Source organism: Pyrenophora tritici-repentis, chromosome 5 (genome assembly GCF_003171515.1).
Source record: "Pyrenophora tritici-repentis strain M4 chromosome 5, whole genome shotgun sequence".
In the NCBI taxonomy this organism is placed as follows: domain Eukaryota; kingdom Fungi; phylum Ascomycota; class Dothideomycetes; order Pleosporales; family Pleosporaceae; genus Pyrenophora; species Pyrenophora tritici-repentis.
Window position 1 is genome coordinate 323,991 of NC_089394.1, and position 16,046 is coordinate 340,036.

Genomic DNA, 16,046 nt, shown 5'->3' on the forward strand with positions numbered 1-16,046 from the left:
GACCAAATCCTGCCGCTTGTATGACCAGGGACGATACTGCAGCTTAATGCCTATTGCGGCGCAGGCAGGGCGCCAATTCAGGCTTCAACTTCAGATGGCCCTTTTCGCGGGTGCCTGAAGATATCAATGGCGCCTAGGCAAACAAGAAGATGACCTCAAGATCACACCCACGCGAAATCTCACCTCGATATTACTCGCGTCGAATTTAGAAGCAATTCAACCCCGCAGTCCGTTTTGCCCCACGCGCCGACTACGCGATTCATCAGTCAGCGTATAAACACGACTAGAGTCTCTTGAAGACATCGATCGGCATCATGAACAGCACATTGCCAAACCGAGGCAGCAATATCCCGTATACATTTGACCCAGGGAACAATGCTAGCGTGGACGTAGGCATAGTTTCACCAGCCAACACCACGCAAGATAGGCTCGTTGTTGGTGTTGATTTTGGGACTACCTACAGTGGTTGGTGCTATCCAATGGATACTGTACAATGACGCAATGCTGACTTTTGAACAGGTGTTGCAGCTGTCTATAGTGCGACCCCTGATGACATCGACATAATCAAAACATGGCCAAGCGGAAATGGTATGATCTTTATACCCGACGACTCTCTCAACTGACAAATACCCCTAGGTATCACATCGGACAAAGTACCCACCGAGATCGGTTACAGCGAGATCCCTTCCTCCCATGGTTCATCTTCCTCGCTTGGACCGACTGGGAAAGCTGCGCAAAATATAAAATGGGGCTTTCAGTTCAAGCCAGAGGAGACGCGTCTCCGATGTATAAAGCTATTTCTTGATCGCAATCAGAAGCTACCACATTTCGTGTCGCCGCTCGAAACCGCTGCTCAATTACGCAAATTTGACAAGACGGTCATGCAGGCAGTCTCAGACTACCTCGCGCAGATATACAAACATACAATGGAGACTTTGACTAGAAGATATGGAGAGACCTTTATAAGCTTGACCAAGGTCGAGTTTGTCTTGACAGTACCTGCTGTGTGGTCAGACTCGGCCAAGGATGCGACATTGAAAGCCGCAGAAAAGGCAGGCATGGGCAAGAAACACGAGTTGAAGCTCATTTCAGAGCCTGAAGCCGCGGCAGTATATACGCTAAAGGCCATACAACCGAGCCACTTGAAGGTTGGAGACAACATCATCGTTTGCGATGCTGGTGGTGGCACGGTGGACCTTATAGCCTATAGGATCACTCAGCTACATCCACTTCGTGTCGAGGAGTCAGCAGTCGGTACCGGTGGCCTCTGTGGCTCAACCTTTATCAACTACCGCTTCGAAGACCACGTTAAGAAGCGCATAGGGAGCGAACGCTACAATTGGATGCGGGAGAAAAAGGCAAAGACGTGGAATATGGGCATGAAGTACTTTGAAGAATCCGTGAAGCGCAACTTCAATGAGGAGGAGCACAGCGAGGTGAATATACCGTTTCCCGGTTTACCAGACGACGAAGAGGCGGGGCTGGACTCTGGATTCCTAGTCATGAGCGCCGAGGAGGTCAAAGCACTGTTTGACCCGGTGATTGAGGAGGTCATACATCTAGTTGAAGGCCAGGTGTATAGCATAAGAGCAAAAGGTGGCTTCGTGTGTGGTATCGTGTTGGTAGGTGGCTTTGGACAGAGCAATTACCTCTACAGCCGGATGAAGTCGCACTTCAACAGCGCACCCCCGCCTCCATATACCGAAAGACCAACGCACGCCATAGCACTCAGCGCGTCACAGTCGGTCGAGATATACCAGCCCATCCACGCCTGGACGGCAGTCGTGCGCGGCGCGGTACTTAGAGGTTTGGAAGGCAACATGGTCATCAGCAGACGAAGTCGCTGGCACTACGGAACCAGCTACGCCACCGTCTTCGACGACACAAAACATCCCATGTCCGACCGATACTGGAGCCCCCTCTGGGAGCGCTGGATGGTATCCGACCGCATGCAATGGCACATCGCAAAGGTACCCGCACATCTCTCACCAACAACACCCTATCTTGCCGCATACTAACAACCCCGACCAACACAGGGCGCACAAGTCTCCGAATCCCGCCCCATATCCTTCCACTACACACGCAACTTCCGCCCGGGCCAATCCCTCATCGTAGAAGACGACCTCATCGCCTGCGACGCAGACGTAGCGCCCGAGTCTTTCCAAAAAGGACTGATTAATGTTTGCACACTTACTACGGATTTGAACACTGTGCCTAAGAGCCTTTTTACCAGGTTGACAACGACAAAGGGGGTTGAGTTTGAGAATTTGGATTTTACACTGGATATGCGGTGTCAGAGTGCGGGGCTGGTGTTTGAGTTGAGGGTTGATGGGGTGAGGTATGGGGGGCGTGAGCGCGAAGTTTCATTAGTGGTGTGTAGAAGGAGGTATAGAAGGATTTGTGTGGATGAATGTGTACATGCACGTGTGGGCAAAGTGACAAAAAGCAATGAATAGAAAAAATAGCCCTTACCCACCTCAGCCACACACACACACACACACACACAACTTCAAAACCACAAACATACTTCCCCCTACTTACTTACCTCCCCAGCTCCCACTTTTCCTTTTCCATAACTTACCCAAACAAGGCAATGTTTTCCTCCGCCCCCCCAAAACCGTGGATTTCCCTAGATCGCGATCGCATCTAGATCCAGTCATCGCGATCCCACACATCGAGATCTGAGACAATCCACCCCATGCGTGTGGGACCTACTTAGTTACCGTACATTTGCTGGCTGAAGGGGTTTGGCAACAGCTTGGTTTCTGGGGGCTGTGCTGGACTGGGACTGGGGCTGGGGCTGGGATGTGGTTGACGTTACGCATACATGCATATGCTTTCTGGCGGGTTATTTCTCCGCGGCGGTAAGGGGGTGCGAGATGGGATGGATGTTGGGTATGCATGCGTTGCGTGCGTGTGTGAGTGAGGGCGTATGCAGGAGGGTATTTTGGGGGGGTGGAGAGAGATGGGTAGGTAGTAGTGTGTGATGTAGGGTAGGGTATTGTGAGGTGATGAGGGAAGGAAAGCACGCATGCTTCCGCGGGGGTTGTGATGGGTTGATGTGATTGGGGCGGGTGCGCGGAACGTGACGTGGCTTGGGGTGTTTAAGAAGTATGCATATGTAATATTGATGTTGTCGATGTTTACTAAACAACTCTTTTTGTTTTTTTCCTCAATCGATCCTTCAATTAGCACCCAACACCCATGTTTGGTATACTGGTACATACTGCACCTACAGAACCTACACGTTCATCGTCCCTGGACGATCTCGTGTTCGGCATTCGGAACTTCGTCTACAGCGAGTGTAAGCTGCGAATCCCCTCCCCTTTCTTCATACACCTTGCTTCAGCTTTCAGCCGCAAAACACCAAGGCCTGACCAAGCCCGAGCAAGGGAATTAATAGGACCATTATAATAGTTTTCTGGTTACCCTCTCATCTGCTCTGGATAAATGCGAACATTCCTCGGAATGGAGTTAGCGCCGGATAGGGGTGGGTAGGTGGGTGAGGCTGATACGGATACGTATCGCACTTTCCAACGTGATTTCAAATCCATGCATAAGCAACCACCCCCCAACCTCCAACGCCCCCCCGGTCGTTCGACTCAACCCCTTACCATTTCGCAGCTTTTGGCGAAGTTTTGGCGAAGTTTTTCCTTTGTTTTTGTTTCTCTTACTGTACCCACCCGCGAAACACCGCACCATTGACTTACTCAAATCATCTGATTTGCACCGGGTAAAGTCCCACTCCCATGCTGCCGAGTAATCACAACATCTCGTCTCTCTCTCTCTCTCTCTCTCTCTCTCCACCCCCCATGACTCTGATGGCGCACATGGCAGTTCTACGGTCGTGGGTGATCATCAAAACAGCCGGAATTAGAGAGCCGCTCATGGTACCACGGTCCCATGCTGTGGTTCCGACGATCTTATCTTACCGAAGCAAGCTCAAGGGGCGCGCGCGCTTGCTAGCGGCACCCCGCACTTGGGTCCCCATGCGTGAAGATCCTCTACTTTAGCGATGGGTATTTGCAACGATCGCTCGGGAGAAATTCCGCCGGGCAGAGATCGTGGGAATTTGATTGCCGTGGAGATTGCCGTTGACGTTATAGTCTGGGGGTGTCATTTCGGTGTTGAGTCGCGCGACAAGCCACTGGTATATGACTTGCAATTGCTCTGCAAGTGTTCATATGTGAGCTGGCTAAACGGAAAAAATTGTAACGCAATGTGGGGCCAATGTTTACAGTGTAGGGGCGCGCAGATATAAGGGACTTGCACTTGTCATAGCGGTGCGGAATGCGGTAATTTGGGCGAATAGTCACCATCGGATCAAGTGGCCGACCCCGTTCCCTTCCTCCGTCCACCTCCGTTCAAGCACCGTTCAACTGCCGTAAGGACGCTTCGGAAGGTTGTCTCGGATGCTTGTGCTAGCGACTTCGCCGAATCAAGCTATTCTAGGTACAGTAGTTGCACCCTGGAATCCATGTCCCCTGGGCCTGTGAGCAAGACGAAGCTTAGTCCCCCATGCTACCTCCAAACCTCCAAACAACCGTACGACTTTTACGGGCTAGAATGCATGTCGGCCGGTCCGGGCTAGTCGCACGGGACTTTCCACGCGCCTCGCTTTTCGTGTGAAACCACCAGAGATGCAGTATTGGCTTGTCATAGGGGATAGTAGGGCCGATATGTAGACCTTGCTTCTGCTATCCGCAAACCACGTGTTCGAGTCGTAAGAATGTTGTGGGGAGCCTAGAAGTCTTTAGTGTTGCCGCCGCGTAGATAGGCGACGCCTCTGCGTTCGCGATAGAGCTTGTGGCGGAGATTTCCATGTTGACTACACATGGCGGACGTGAGGCGGACAGCCCATTCGGACCACAGACGGACACTAACGACGTGACTCTCGTATGCCCTTACTCAACCTCGATGAACAAAAGCAGACGCCGTCCATGATGGCTGAACTTTAATCGTAGGGCAGACGGTTGTGGGGCCCTCACTGTGATGCGGTGATCGTTTGTGGCTTTTCCTGAGATTCGTTCGGAGACAATTCCGCGAATCATACTTCGTTATTGGTGTACGCGTATCTTCCATGGTCGAGCGGCCGAATGCGGACGTTCCAGGGTCCGTAAACGTCGGAAACGAAGATATCGACGTAATCATCGTCATGTCTAGTGACTTGGCAGCTGTGAGCCCAACGTCGTGCGCTGGCGCACACGTTGATCATCGATTGAGAGGGCTGGAGCGGACACTAGTCGAGACTATGTCGATCTCCAAAGATCTGGGATAGGGGTCCATATCGGGCTGGTTGCGTCGCGATTTTTTCCGAGACCATACAAACAGCAAGGAAGTATTCTCGGGTAGATATTGGGTTGCTGAGGAGCCGGAGAGGAACAAGATGGGACCGGAATTGCTTGCGCCGTGAAGCTGCTCCTTCATCAGAGGTGTCAACTGATATCTCGCCCTGGATACGAGTTAATGCATCTCCACAGAGCAAGTCTTTACTTGAAATGGCTGCCCGGGCAATTTTCAGTCCATACTAGCAATGCACGGTGTCTAAGCTTTGATCCTCGTGCCATGGTTTCACTAATAGGACTCTGTCGGTACAGACTGGGTTCTCAGTGTTGACTGCGATGGCCAGCGGCAATCCAGCCTTACCGGAAACATACTTCAGTCACCTGGGGTGGAAAGATTTGCGCAGGCAGGTTCCCTCGTGTACGCATGTCCCTGACTATGTGCACTACTATGCAGGTCTAAAAACGTGTGCCTGAACTAGCTCTTTCCAGGTGATGAGCCTACATGGGCATGCAAAGTAGTGTAGGAAAGACGGTGTAGAGGATGAGAGAAAGGAAATAGGGGTCCCATGATCTGGTAGTCAGCCTACTGTGTTGTAGTACATGTGAGTACTATCTGGAAGTCTGGAAGGCCTGTGACGTGTGGGGCCCGTCGAAATCTCCAGCTTCCTTATTGCTGGATTTACGCGATCATGTTGGTGGTGGGCCAGGATGAGCAGGCGAATCGATAGATTGCCAGTGAGATGTCGATGCTGAATATGGCCGTGTTGGATATTGATGAGCGTTGCACCGATATCTAGAGATTGAGTCATGAGTTCAACGCGGCCATCGTAAATGGTATATGCTCCGCGAGGTAGATGGTTGAGTTTCGGATCCGGTTGATCCGCCGCGTCATTTTCGCCCTGCGCCTTGGTATTTTATGAAGTTGCTGGAGAACTAGTGGTTTTATGCACGGAGGGTACTTGGGTAGGTGAAGAACGCCCCGGGCCTTCCTGCTCTTGTCAGTATCTGCAGTTAAGTCAATAACGAACGGCTTCCAAGGCGCGTATTAGCCAGCGAAAGACGCAAGGTCAGCGATGCGGGGGTAGGTAGCTGAGCCAGGGTCGTACACCCTCTTCCAGATATGCAGGATGCAAGTCGATAGTTGTTCCAACACGTTGCAGCACGTGGAGTAGCAGGGGTGACATTCTGGAACAAGCAGCATGGGGATAGTGTATCGTACAGTATTTGTCGGTGGTGGCCGACGGTGGGTGTTGCTGATAGTCGCTGGGCCCATATTCTAGATCAAGTGTGGTATTAAGGCGCGGAAAGGGTCAGCTGGAGCTACCTACACGATGGCTGTCTTGATGTTGGTCCCACTAAGCAAGCTTGGGTGCAACATGATGATGATGATGCCATGGTGTATCTCCAAGGTAAAAGTGCCGGCGGCGGAGAGGACGAAGCCTCCAATCAACGGATCGAGATACGACGAGGGCAAGAGATCGGGTGGCTTGGGGTGCTGAGTCGCAGTTGCTATCTGGCAAGGGTCGCTTACGCCGCAACTGGCAGGCGCAAGTTTCAGTGCCGGGGTTTGGAAGCAGCAACTAAGCGAGCCAAGACCGGTGACAGGGAAGGCACCATGGCACGATGCAAGTGCAAGCCTCGCTCGAGCGTTCACGGGCGGATGAAGCGCCTCTCGCTTGCCCTGCGGCGCAGACACCATCTACTGATCACCATTTTATCCCCGACTCCAGCGCAGCCCGTGGCGGCGCCGTATCGATCGGTTGAAGTCCGGCACGTTTCAGATACACTACCATTTAGCCAAAATGCATGGCTGGACGACGTGGTGGGCAGATGATGGCAAGTACCCAAGTCCGGAACCTGACGACGACGACAGGTTCCGACACTGATTATTACCGAAGACCTGGTAAAAACAGGCGTCCAGTGCCCAAGGTCGTCTCAGGAAGAGCAAGCTAAGAAGCTAACTCTTGCTGTCGGCATCGGCACCGGCACCAGGCGGCATGCTGACCAGGCCAGAGGCGCATGCACAGCGGACGCACGGAAGAAGAAAACATGGAGAACGTGGGATGGCATGTACCTACTCTTTTCTCCTTGCTGCGTCAGCGAAGGATGGTGGTGAAAAGCAAAGAAACATGGTGTGTTGTGTTGTGAAACCTCGACAGCTGGCGTGGTCGGGGAATATTGGCAAGCAAACGCTCGCTCGTTTTTTATTGAAATGGGCCATGTATTCCACGGGGGCAGCGTCCGACGAGGGAAAATTCGAGACCAAATAATAGGCCCGACAGCACATTTTGTATCAGATCGCTACTCCCACGTGCTATGGCTCGTCTTGGACTGATGCCCGGACTATTGGACTTGCAAGTCATGCAGCAACACCATAGCCAGCGTGTCGGGTCAGGCCTCGCGCGCGCATTAACCGACGCCTGGAGACTATCACGTACTCGCAAATGGACCGTGGCCAGTGACATACACGCTTGACAGACTTGTGCAACGCAACTGTGGGAACGCTGATTGTCCTCAATCACGATGACGCGAGTGGAGATTGCCTAGTCGAGCCTCTGCCAGGGCCTTGCTAGCGAAATGAACACTGTGGAGAAGGACGCGCTTCTGCAGCCAATTTGTCGCAGGACTGCCCATACCATGGCGGCGCCAGCAGTTCACGTCGGCGTTATCCCTTGTGGTCCTTGATCCCCACTCGTCCACCTCGTCAACCACCACAGGCGTCGGGGGATCATCAAAGCGGCCAATTCGCTACTCAGCAAGTCACGTCACTGCCTTGGTGCGAATGAGGTCCTAGGTCCCCATTTGCGCAACCAGTGCCGACCAGTCTCCAGTCTGCGTCAGCTTCAAGGCAAAGGCATTTCGGCCCTGTCTCCATCGAGGCCCTCGTCGGCGTCCTCGTCATCTTAGATCCGGATACTGTTGAACGCCACCCTGGCTCAAACTACCGGTACGCTTCCTGGGCCTTTCTCTCTCCCAGGAGCACGCAAGTGATGAGGCTAATTATGCCTGGTATTGGCCCCTTACATACGGACCACATGTCGGGGCTAGAATAGATTACCGCCCTTGAGCCAATGACCAGACGTCAATACACTGGCTTAACCACCGCTCCACGCTGTGCATTCCAAGTGGATCGCGCCGCCGCTGACGCTAGACGGCTACCGCTGGCTGTCATCGCATCACACCGTCGAGACATGACAGGCAAAGCCTCCCAAACAGCGACAGTGCAAAAGGGTCCGGGCCTCCAAAGTCATGACGCTCGGACGCGTTGGCCTTCACACCCATCCATCCCGCACATCACTTGGTCCATGCAGGCCCACCAACAGCAGCCTGGCCGCTTGGCCTCTACAAGATGATCTTGTGCTTGTCAGGAAGGAGGGTTGAGGAACCCTGTGAAATCCTTTGGTCAAAAAAAAGGCGCCCTAACGCAGCAATCCAGTTGCGTAGTAGCGCAGACATATCCTCGCCACTTTTAATCATCCACTTGGTTCAACCAAACAGACGTCGTCTAAATTTCTGTATTCAGTCCCTACACCTCTTCGTTGTATGCAGCCTTTGCTTTTGGCGCTTGTTGCTGGAAAGAGTACAATGTGCCCCCCGCTAAGCCAGAGCGTTTACAACTAGAGCGCCTTAGCTGTCATTGCCCATGCGCGACTGCTTCACCACTGCCTCCTACTACTTGATCCCTACGGTCTCTTGGCCTCGGTTGTCAGTGCACCTACAAAGCATTGATCAGATCAGGAATCCCATGGCACGGTAGATCAGCAAGTGTCCCGCCAACTGCTCCCGCGGATAAGATCGTAGTGCCGGCTCCAACGTTTGAGAAGTCGCCCTGCCTGACATCCTAGGTATGTCTCTTGTTTAGCTTGCTGTCCATCTCTCCTTGTGGGGCCTTGTCCAACTTTAAACAATTCATGCTTACATCCTCAGTCCTTCAATGCACTACGGGGTTTCGTGCACTGATATTCGGGTCTTGCGACAATATTGCGCCTCATATGGCTGTGGGTACAGAACGCCGTGCGAAGAAGACGGCATCGAGATTAGAGCAGTCGCTACTTCTGCAGCCCGTTCAGAACGCAATGTCCTTGAACCCTCCGAACCGCAACTCTGGCCTGAGCCATCTCCATGCTACCGACACTACGTCCACGCCAAGCCCCACAGAACGACTCGAGTCTGCTCCAGGTCCCTTAAGTGGTCAGGAAGCCTCTCACACTCATCACCACTCGAGTAAGAGACGACGCTCCTCGAAAACAAAAGTACCCGGAGAGCTCCGCAAGTCCTCATCCACCCCACACATGCGCCACGTACCACTTGGAACTCCTGGCGAGCTGTCGCCAACAAGTAACAAGCCACGTAATAAACTAGGCTATCACCGAACATCAGTCGCCTGCGGTAAGTGAAGGAACCCATCTTGTTGGAGCTTGTCATGTTCAGCCACTGATGCATATGCTATAGGGCACTGTCGACGGAGGAAAATACGATGCCTTTTGGCTCCCGACGATCCTCAGGGTCGATGCTCCAACTGCATTCGGTTAAAGAAAGAATGCAACTTCTACCCCGTGGAACACAATCCAGACATGCCGCAGCCTCAAGCCATGTCTTCGAAGCCTAGCAATGCAGTTCAGCCGGCAACACCAGTGGCGACTTCACCACACAACCCTCTTTCAGCATCTAGCGATGGAATGGGTGAGTTCCGCACACCTCTCTCTGGACCTACCGCGCCATATCAGAGTTATGGGTACCATGGAGACACCGACAGCGATCCTCACCATGCGCCTACCTCGAATGGCCGTAAGTGCTGTTGGAATCTATGCTTCCCAAATGCTAACATGAATAGTACCCGTACAACAACCTCCTTATCCTTTTCCTCCTCCAATAGAAACACAGTGGCCCCCAACAAATGGTTATCTTCCATCATCTACTGTAGCGGAAAGTCCATCATGGCGACACTCTCCTTCTACAGTAAACTCGGCATACGGCAGTGAATCCAACGTCTCAGGCGGACACACTCCCGCAGCCATGAGCACTAGCTCGACAATGTCGTATGGCCACCAGGACGGTCACTGGGGTCAACAACCACCTTTCCAGCCACCCGCGAGATCCATGTCTTACGGCAACATTGACAGCCTTCCACAGCAGTACCCAGGTCAAGGGCTCGGACTTCAACACGAACACTACCGACGGACGTCTCCATTTCCATTTCCGGCTACGATAGACACCAACCCTTCGACCGTGCACGCGACCACGCTCGGCAGTACCACATCAGCACCCCTTTCGGCACCTGTTGTTCCGAACCACGCTTATTATGCACCGACATGGAACTCGTACGATGCCATGCAAAACCACAACCTTCCAATGCCCCCGGGCGCGCGATCGATGAGTGCGCAATGGTACGGAGACGCAGGACAATTGGATCGAGTTCAAGAGGAGGCTACACCACCAATGGCATACAATCACGCTCTTCCACAGTTCTATTCTGGATCATGAGAAGGCAGTAAACCGACGACTTGCTCTTTTGCAAGTGCAGTCCAGCGATTATAGCTTACTGGGCGGCTCCGTGAAGTTCACACCTAATGGGTTTTCATACAGGCATTTGGGACCGGATTACAAGGTGACATTCGGCAGCGTTGCGAAACGGGTGTCTGTCACCAAAAAAGGATCATTTCTGGAGTTACAGGGCGCAACATGACTGGATTTTACTACCTTCGGACCGGTACTGTTGCTTTTCCACGGGGCGAGAGTTTGACTTTTTTTTTCTGCGAGCCATGGGGACTTCAGGAGCATAATCTTTCAAGGCCGATTTGCCATGGGCAATTTCTTTCTCCCCATTTCCTGTATATTTTCAATCGGCATCTCCATCCGTTCAAGACTTGTATAAACAGCACGGACTGGACCATGATCTAGACGAGCAGGACGTGAAGCTCGCAGATTACACTTGTAGCATATGCGCCGAATATGATACCCACAATTCATGATATTGCTACATGACCATTATCAGGCCTCGGCATGCGGATGACACAAGTTTTCGGTTGGTCGTTGCGTGGCGACCCCGCAACTGAGATAGGTTTGTTACCCCCATAGTTTCACCGTGGGGACGTCAATGCAAGTTTTGACCTGTCGAAACTGGGCAAATCCAGCCACAGACTATGTTCCAAGGCTTTTCAGGGCCCTTCCCGACCGCATCGGTTTCCGGATTCCTTAGTCTGGGGAGTGCCCAATGTTCCAGCCCGCCATGCTGGTCTGCGTCTCTCAGAACAGCGTTCAAAGCTGCAGCTGTCAGTTTCGAGACCCCACACTTTACAAACCTCCACGTGTTCGGCGACAAGTAAGATTTCATGCACTATTCAATGTTAACTTGACTTCGTATCCTTCGGCCACACGTGTGAATCAATTGGTCTGGCGACCAGAAATATATGACCGTATCTGGTGTCCGGACCGGGAGGTAACGAATGACATACTTAGTGGTCAATAATACAGGGAGGGCACAGACACGTCGAGATACGGGATCCGGGCTTTCGTTCACGGGCGCATCTGCATCTACGATCTATAGGCTGTGGAGTTATTACCTCGGTCTCGCGTTGTGCTAAACCTTGCAATTTCATGTGTGCCCAGCAAAGTTTCCATGACGTTTGAGCTACTGCGTAAGCTGCGTAAGCGATGCGGATATCCCAGTGTCGGAACAAGGTGCTCGCTTCAGTATATTCGACGAGATTGCGCGACGAGAGAGGCTCAGGCCTCCCCTGGTCGGACTGGCTCAGACTGTCGCGTGCTTCGTATCGTCCGGGCCTCGGTCTTTGATAGATGGCAGTCAGTCCACTTTTGGCACATGTCAGTTATTTACGACAGGCGAGAAGGTCGTGCTGAACAAGACATGACCATGTCCTTCAATTCCGGAGGATGAGACATGGTTGCGGAGTGAACGGAAATTGCTTTTCCCATTTCCCCCGTTCTCATGGACTTGCCTTTTTCCCCGCTACCATACAGCCGGGAAGGAGGCCCGTCGACGTTGGTTCGGAAAGGCCCTTGATCCTTTCCGACTAATAATCTTGCCGATCGTACTGGCCTGAATCATGCCGTCGACTATGATAGCCTCGACTGCCATTCCGCTTCGGCGCTGTTACTGGAAACGGGCTGGGGTGGGTCGGACACGCCTGTTTCCGACAAAGAGGATGAAAGTGGGCTCAACAACATGGTCTGCAAAGACGTTCACCTTTTTTTTTGCTTATTCCCAGCAAGCTGCGCTGCAGGATTCGTGCTCCAGGCTAGGGAAGCGGGTCCCACGTCCAGGGTCTGCGTAGAGGACATGCACATGCACATGCGTCAAAATCACTAGTTCGCAGCCTGTTGCAGTGGAGCCCGGTGTCGTATGGAGCTGGCCAGACTTGACGTGTTCAGGAGCTCCGTATACTGCTGAGTGAGTGCAAGTTTGATTGATCCAACACAGCACGGCGTTATTGCACAAGACAGAGTTTGTACAACGACAGGCATGGCACCCTGCAGCCCTATCTCACTACATGACGTTACATGCGACACAAGTTTGAGTGTCTCTCAAAGGATTCCGAGGGGAACAACTTGTCCAATCGCCCAACTTGCAGGGTTGGAGCACGTCGCTGGTTAGGCGTGCTAACAGCGGGTCTTTTGCCTGCATCCACCCTGATCCTCCTCATCTTCGCCGTCCTTCGGTCTGTCCGCACACCATCAGCTTTGTTACCAACCATCCACACCACAAACACAACCTCACTAGTGCTACGAGGTTGTGCTGTTGCAATGTGACAGCCGGTCGGCACTTGGTCGCTGTAACCGAAGGTTGCAACGGTCCTGGCAACGTATTCCTTCGTAAGCTGCAACGCCGAGATGATGAGATGATGCTTGGTATGACCAACATCAGCATCCTCCAACACCCAGGTACAAACGCCTCGAGCTGCCCCTCGGCCCGTCACTCGAGGAAAAACTCGCTCTGCAAGGCGGCCGACTTGGACCCTGTCAGTCCCGCTCATCCGCCTCCTGTCAGTCGTCATCCAATGCGCACCGTACCTCCCGTTCCGCCTGGTCTCTTGACTCCACGATGGAAGCATGGCCCGCCTCGTCTATGATGCAGTCTGCGGACAAGACAACGCATGCGCCATCCTTGACCACTAGACCAAAACCACTTTCGCCTGAGTCAGAAGATATGCAGCCACCACACTTTCGCTACTCACCCAATCCTCTCCCCATCACCCACAAGACCCAACCTTTACAAAAGTCAAACACTCTAACCTGCATACACTTTACGCCGCGTGACTTGGACGCAATGCGCTTGCCCTGCACTACGCCGCAGCCTACAGGCGCAACATTAGCCGTTGGTCTTCATACTTAGATCCGTTCCGGGCAGGTCATCCGAGCTGCGCCGCCATAGTACATGTTTTCACGGTGCATTGGGTAAGCATGTCTTTCTGCTCCACCGCAGACGCCATGATGCGCCTGTGGGCAGGTACTCGCTTCTCCACTACAGACGCTCGGGTACGCCGTCGGGCCTTCTGTTTCGCTCGCGACTTCATCACGCACATGTGCAGCCCTGCACTCCAGCCTGCTGGCTTCACACACGGTCTACTGCGCAAGTTTGCTTCCGCGCGCCAAACGAAGCCTCCCAGACGTGCGAAGAGTGTCAGGATAGACAGCGTCCGAGTACCTGCATTGTGTGGTTTAGCGTTTTGACACGCCAGCAAGCTTGCAATGATGTGCATACGCCATGCCTGGTCCGCGGAGGGGGCAAGTGGAGAGGAGTTGATGCAAGTCATCCGAGATACAGATCGGAGTCGGAGGACGAACATTGCATACAAGCTTTCTTTGCAACCCTGGCCGACGTCTCTAGAACTTTTATATCGGGGAGCCGGTCCGAATGTTGACTAACCCTGCTATATCTGGTAGAGAACATATCGTCTCAAGCTGGTCGTCACCTCGCGGACGAAACTCGCATCCAAGGCCTGACCAGGTCCCTTTGCTGGTCGCCTATCTACGCCGATCTCCGCAATCTCACTCAGACTTACCACTGACCAGACTGCCCACATTGCGACTTGGCAGATTTGGTGGATAAGAGGATATAGCTTCAGCACATTGCACGCCGAGTCATTGCATCCGCGGATGAGGCTATCTCCCGACTATCTACGCCACTGTATCACGGAACCACATCCCACTCGCCTCGCCTCTCTTGAGTGAGGCAATCCACGCTACCGGATCGCATGACGAGAAAGATAGCTCCAGATCGGTGAAGGAGTGGGAGTTACCGTAAATAGTGGGCATGGACGCTTGTGCAAGACAAGAGAGGGGTCTACATACGAAGCCATGGTGGCTTGTGCCGGGACTCTGGGTATCCGATACACGCACACGCGTGAAAAAAAAGGGCCATTTCCAAGTGGTCAGAGGCGAAGTAAGTACATCACCTGGACCCACTACCAGTCTAGAACGAGGGTAACTCGGCGCAACACTTTATCCTGTTTGGATATCAAATGGTAAAAGTCTGCGTCTCTTCTTCACCGATGACCATGACGCATGTCTTGCACTCAACTATCCCAGAACCACTCTCATGCGCTCTCAGTAATTAAGGTTTCGAGCAAGTAAAACGAGTCCTCGCCGAATTTTGCCAAATGAAACATGTCAAATACGGATGAGCGTGGGGGTTTGTACATACTCCCGATCTAGTCGCCGACTACTTGTCTCGTCTCTTGAACAAGGGTGAGGTGAGACAGCGGAGAAAAGGAGATTATACCTACATCTAGACAGCAGCTGGATACCGCATTTAGCCAAAGGAGGTAGAGCAAAAACGAGGTTTTACCTAATACCATCTACCTAGACATGTCGCTACATACATACATTTACCACCACGACACTTTCGCCGCCAATTACAAATTACATTAGTGACACACACACACACCCATTCCCCCTCCCCCAGTCATGAAATGGCACACGATAAACATAACAAGGACCTTCTTCAGCCACAGCGACTCAGCTTACAGCCACGTTCTCTACGTTTAAAACAAGCACACCCTTGCCCTATTATATTGTATACAAGCTACTAGAGACTACACATATGCAATGCAATGTCGTGCAGTATATCACTCGCTTACTTACCCACTGTATTGACTCTTCATCCCGTTCAGCCACCCGTCTTGAAAAATAAAGTTTTGGATCTTCGCGTATGGCACGTGATGCGGGAAGGTAGCACGTGATACAAGAAAGAGCTAGCACGTGATACCTACATGTAGCACGTGAAGCAAAAAACTAGCACGTGACATAGAAAGCTAGCACGTGCTACAGCACGCGGAAATCAGCATGTGTTGCCAAGAAACCCCATCTCATCACGTGATGGGCTTTCACGTGACCCACCCAACCTTTTCACACCACCATTCCACGCCAACTACCCAACAAAAGCGCAAAAAAAGATGAATGATCCTCAAAGCCCGACGTGGGGGTCGAACCCACAACCTTGAGATGTACACCAATCGCGTTGTTTCAGGACGTGAAGGACTTAAGAGTCTCACGCTCTACCGATTGAGCTAGCCGGGCTTGATGGTTTGTGATCAAGCTGATTTGATGGAAGAATAATGTGTTTGTGCAGATAGATACAGAGGCAATAATGGGAGTTTACGTTGAAACAAGGATGGGTGAGTTTGGTAGCGGGTTTGGTGAGAATTTTCTTGGTTAGTTGGTTGGTCAGGTGGGGTAGAGCGGTAAGGTGGTAAGTGGGGTTTTGGGATGTGAGACCAAGAAAACTTTTTCCAACCACAA

General features: G+C 52.4%; 2 protein-coding genes across 2 annotated transcripts; both read left to right on the plus strand.

Moving 5' to 3' along the window:
* Positions 1–314: 314 nt before the first annotated feature.
* PtrM4_100880 (Hsp70 family protein) lies at positions 315–2,257 on the plus strand (the record flags this gene model as incomplete). The annotated part of the gene is made up of 5 exons (XM_066107418.1): positions 315–465; positions 520–588; positions 637–1,970; positions 2,037–2,180; positions 2,234–2,257. The coding sequence occupies 5 exons, from the start codon at positions 315–317 to the stop codon at positions 2,255–2,257; spliced, it is 1,722 nt and encodes a 573-aa protein (XP_065961867.1).
* Positions 2,258–9,859: 7,602 nt separating this feature from the next.
* Positions 9,860–10,769, plus strand: PtrM4_100890 (uncharacterized protein; the record flags this gene model as incomplete). Its single annotated transcript, XM_001936480.2, has 2 exons — positions 9,860–10,073; positions 10,120–10,769. 2 exons carry the CDS (start codon positions 9,860–9,862, stop codon positions 10,767–10,769), a joined length of 864 nt encoding a protein of 287 aa, XP_001936515.2.
* Between the last annotated feature and the right edge of the window lie 5,277 nt (positions 10,770–16,046).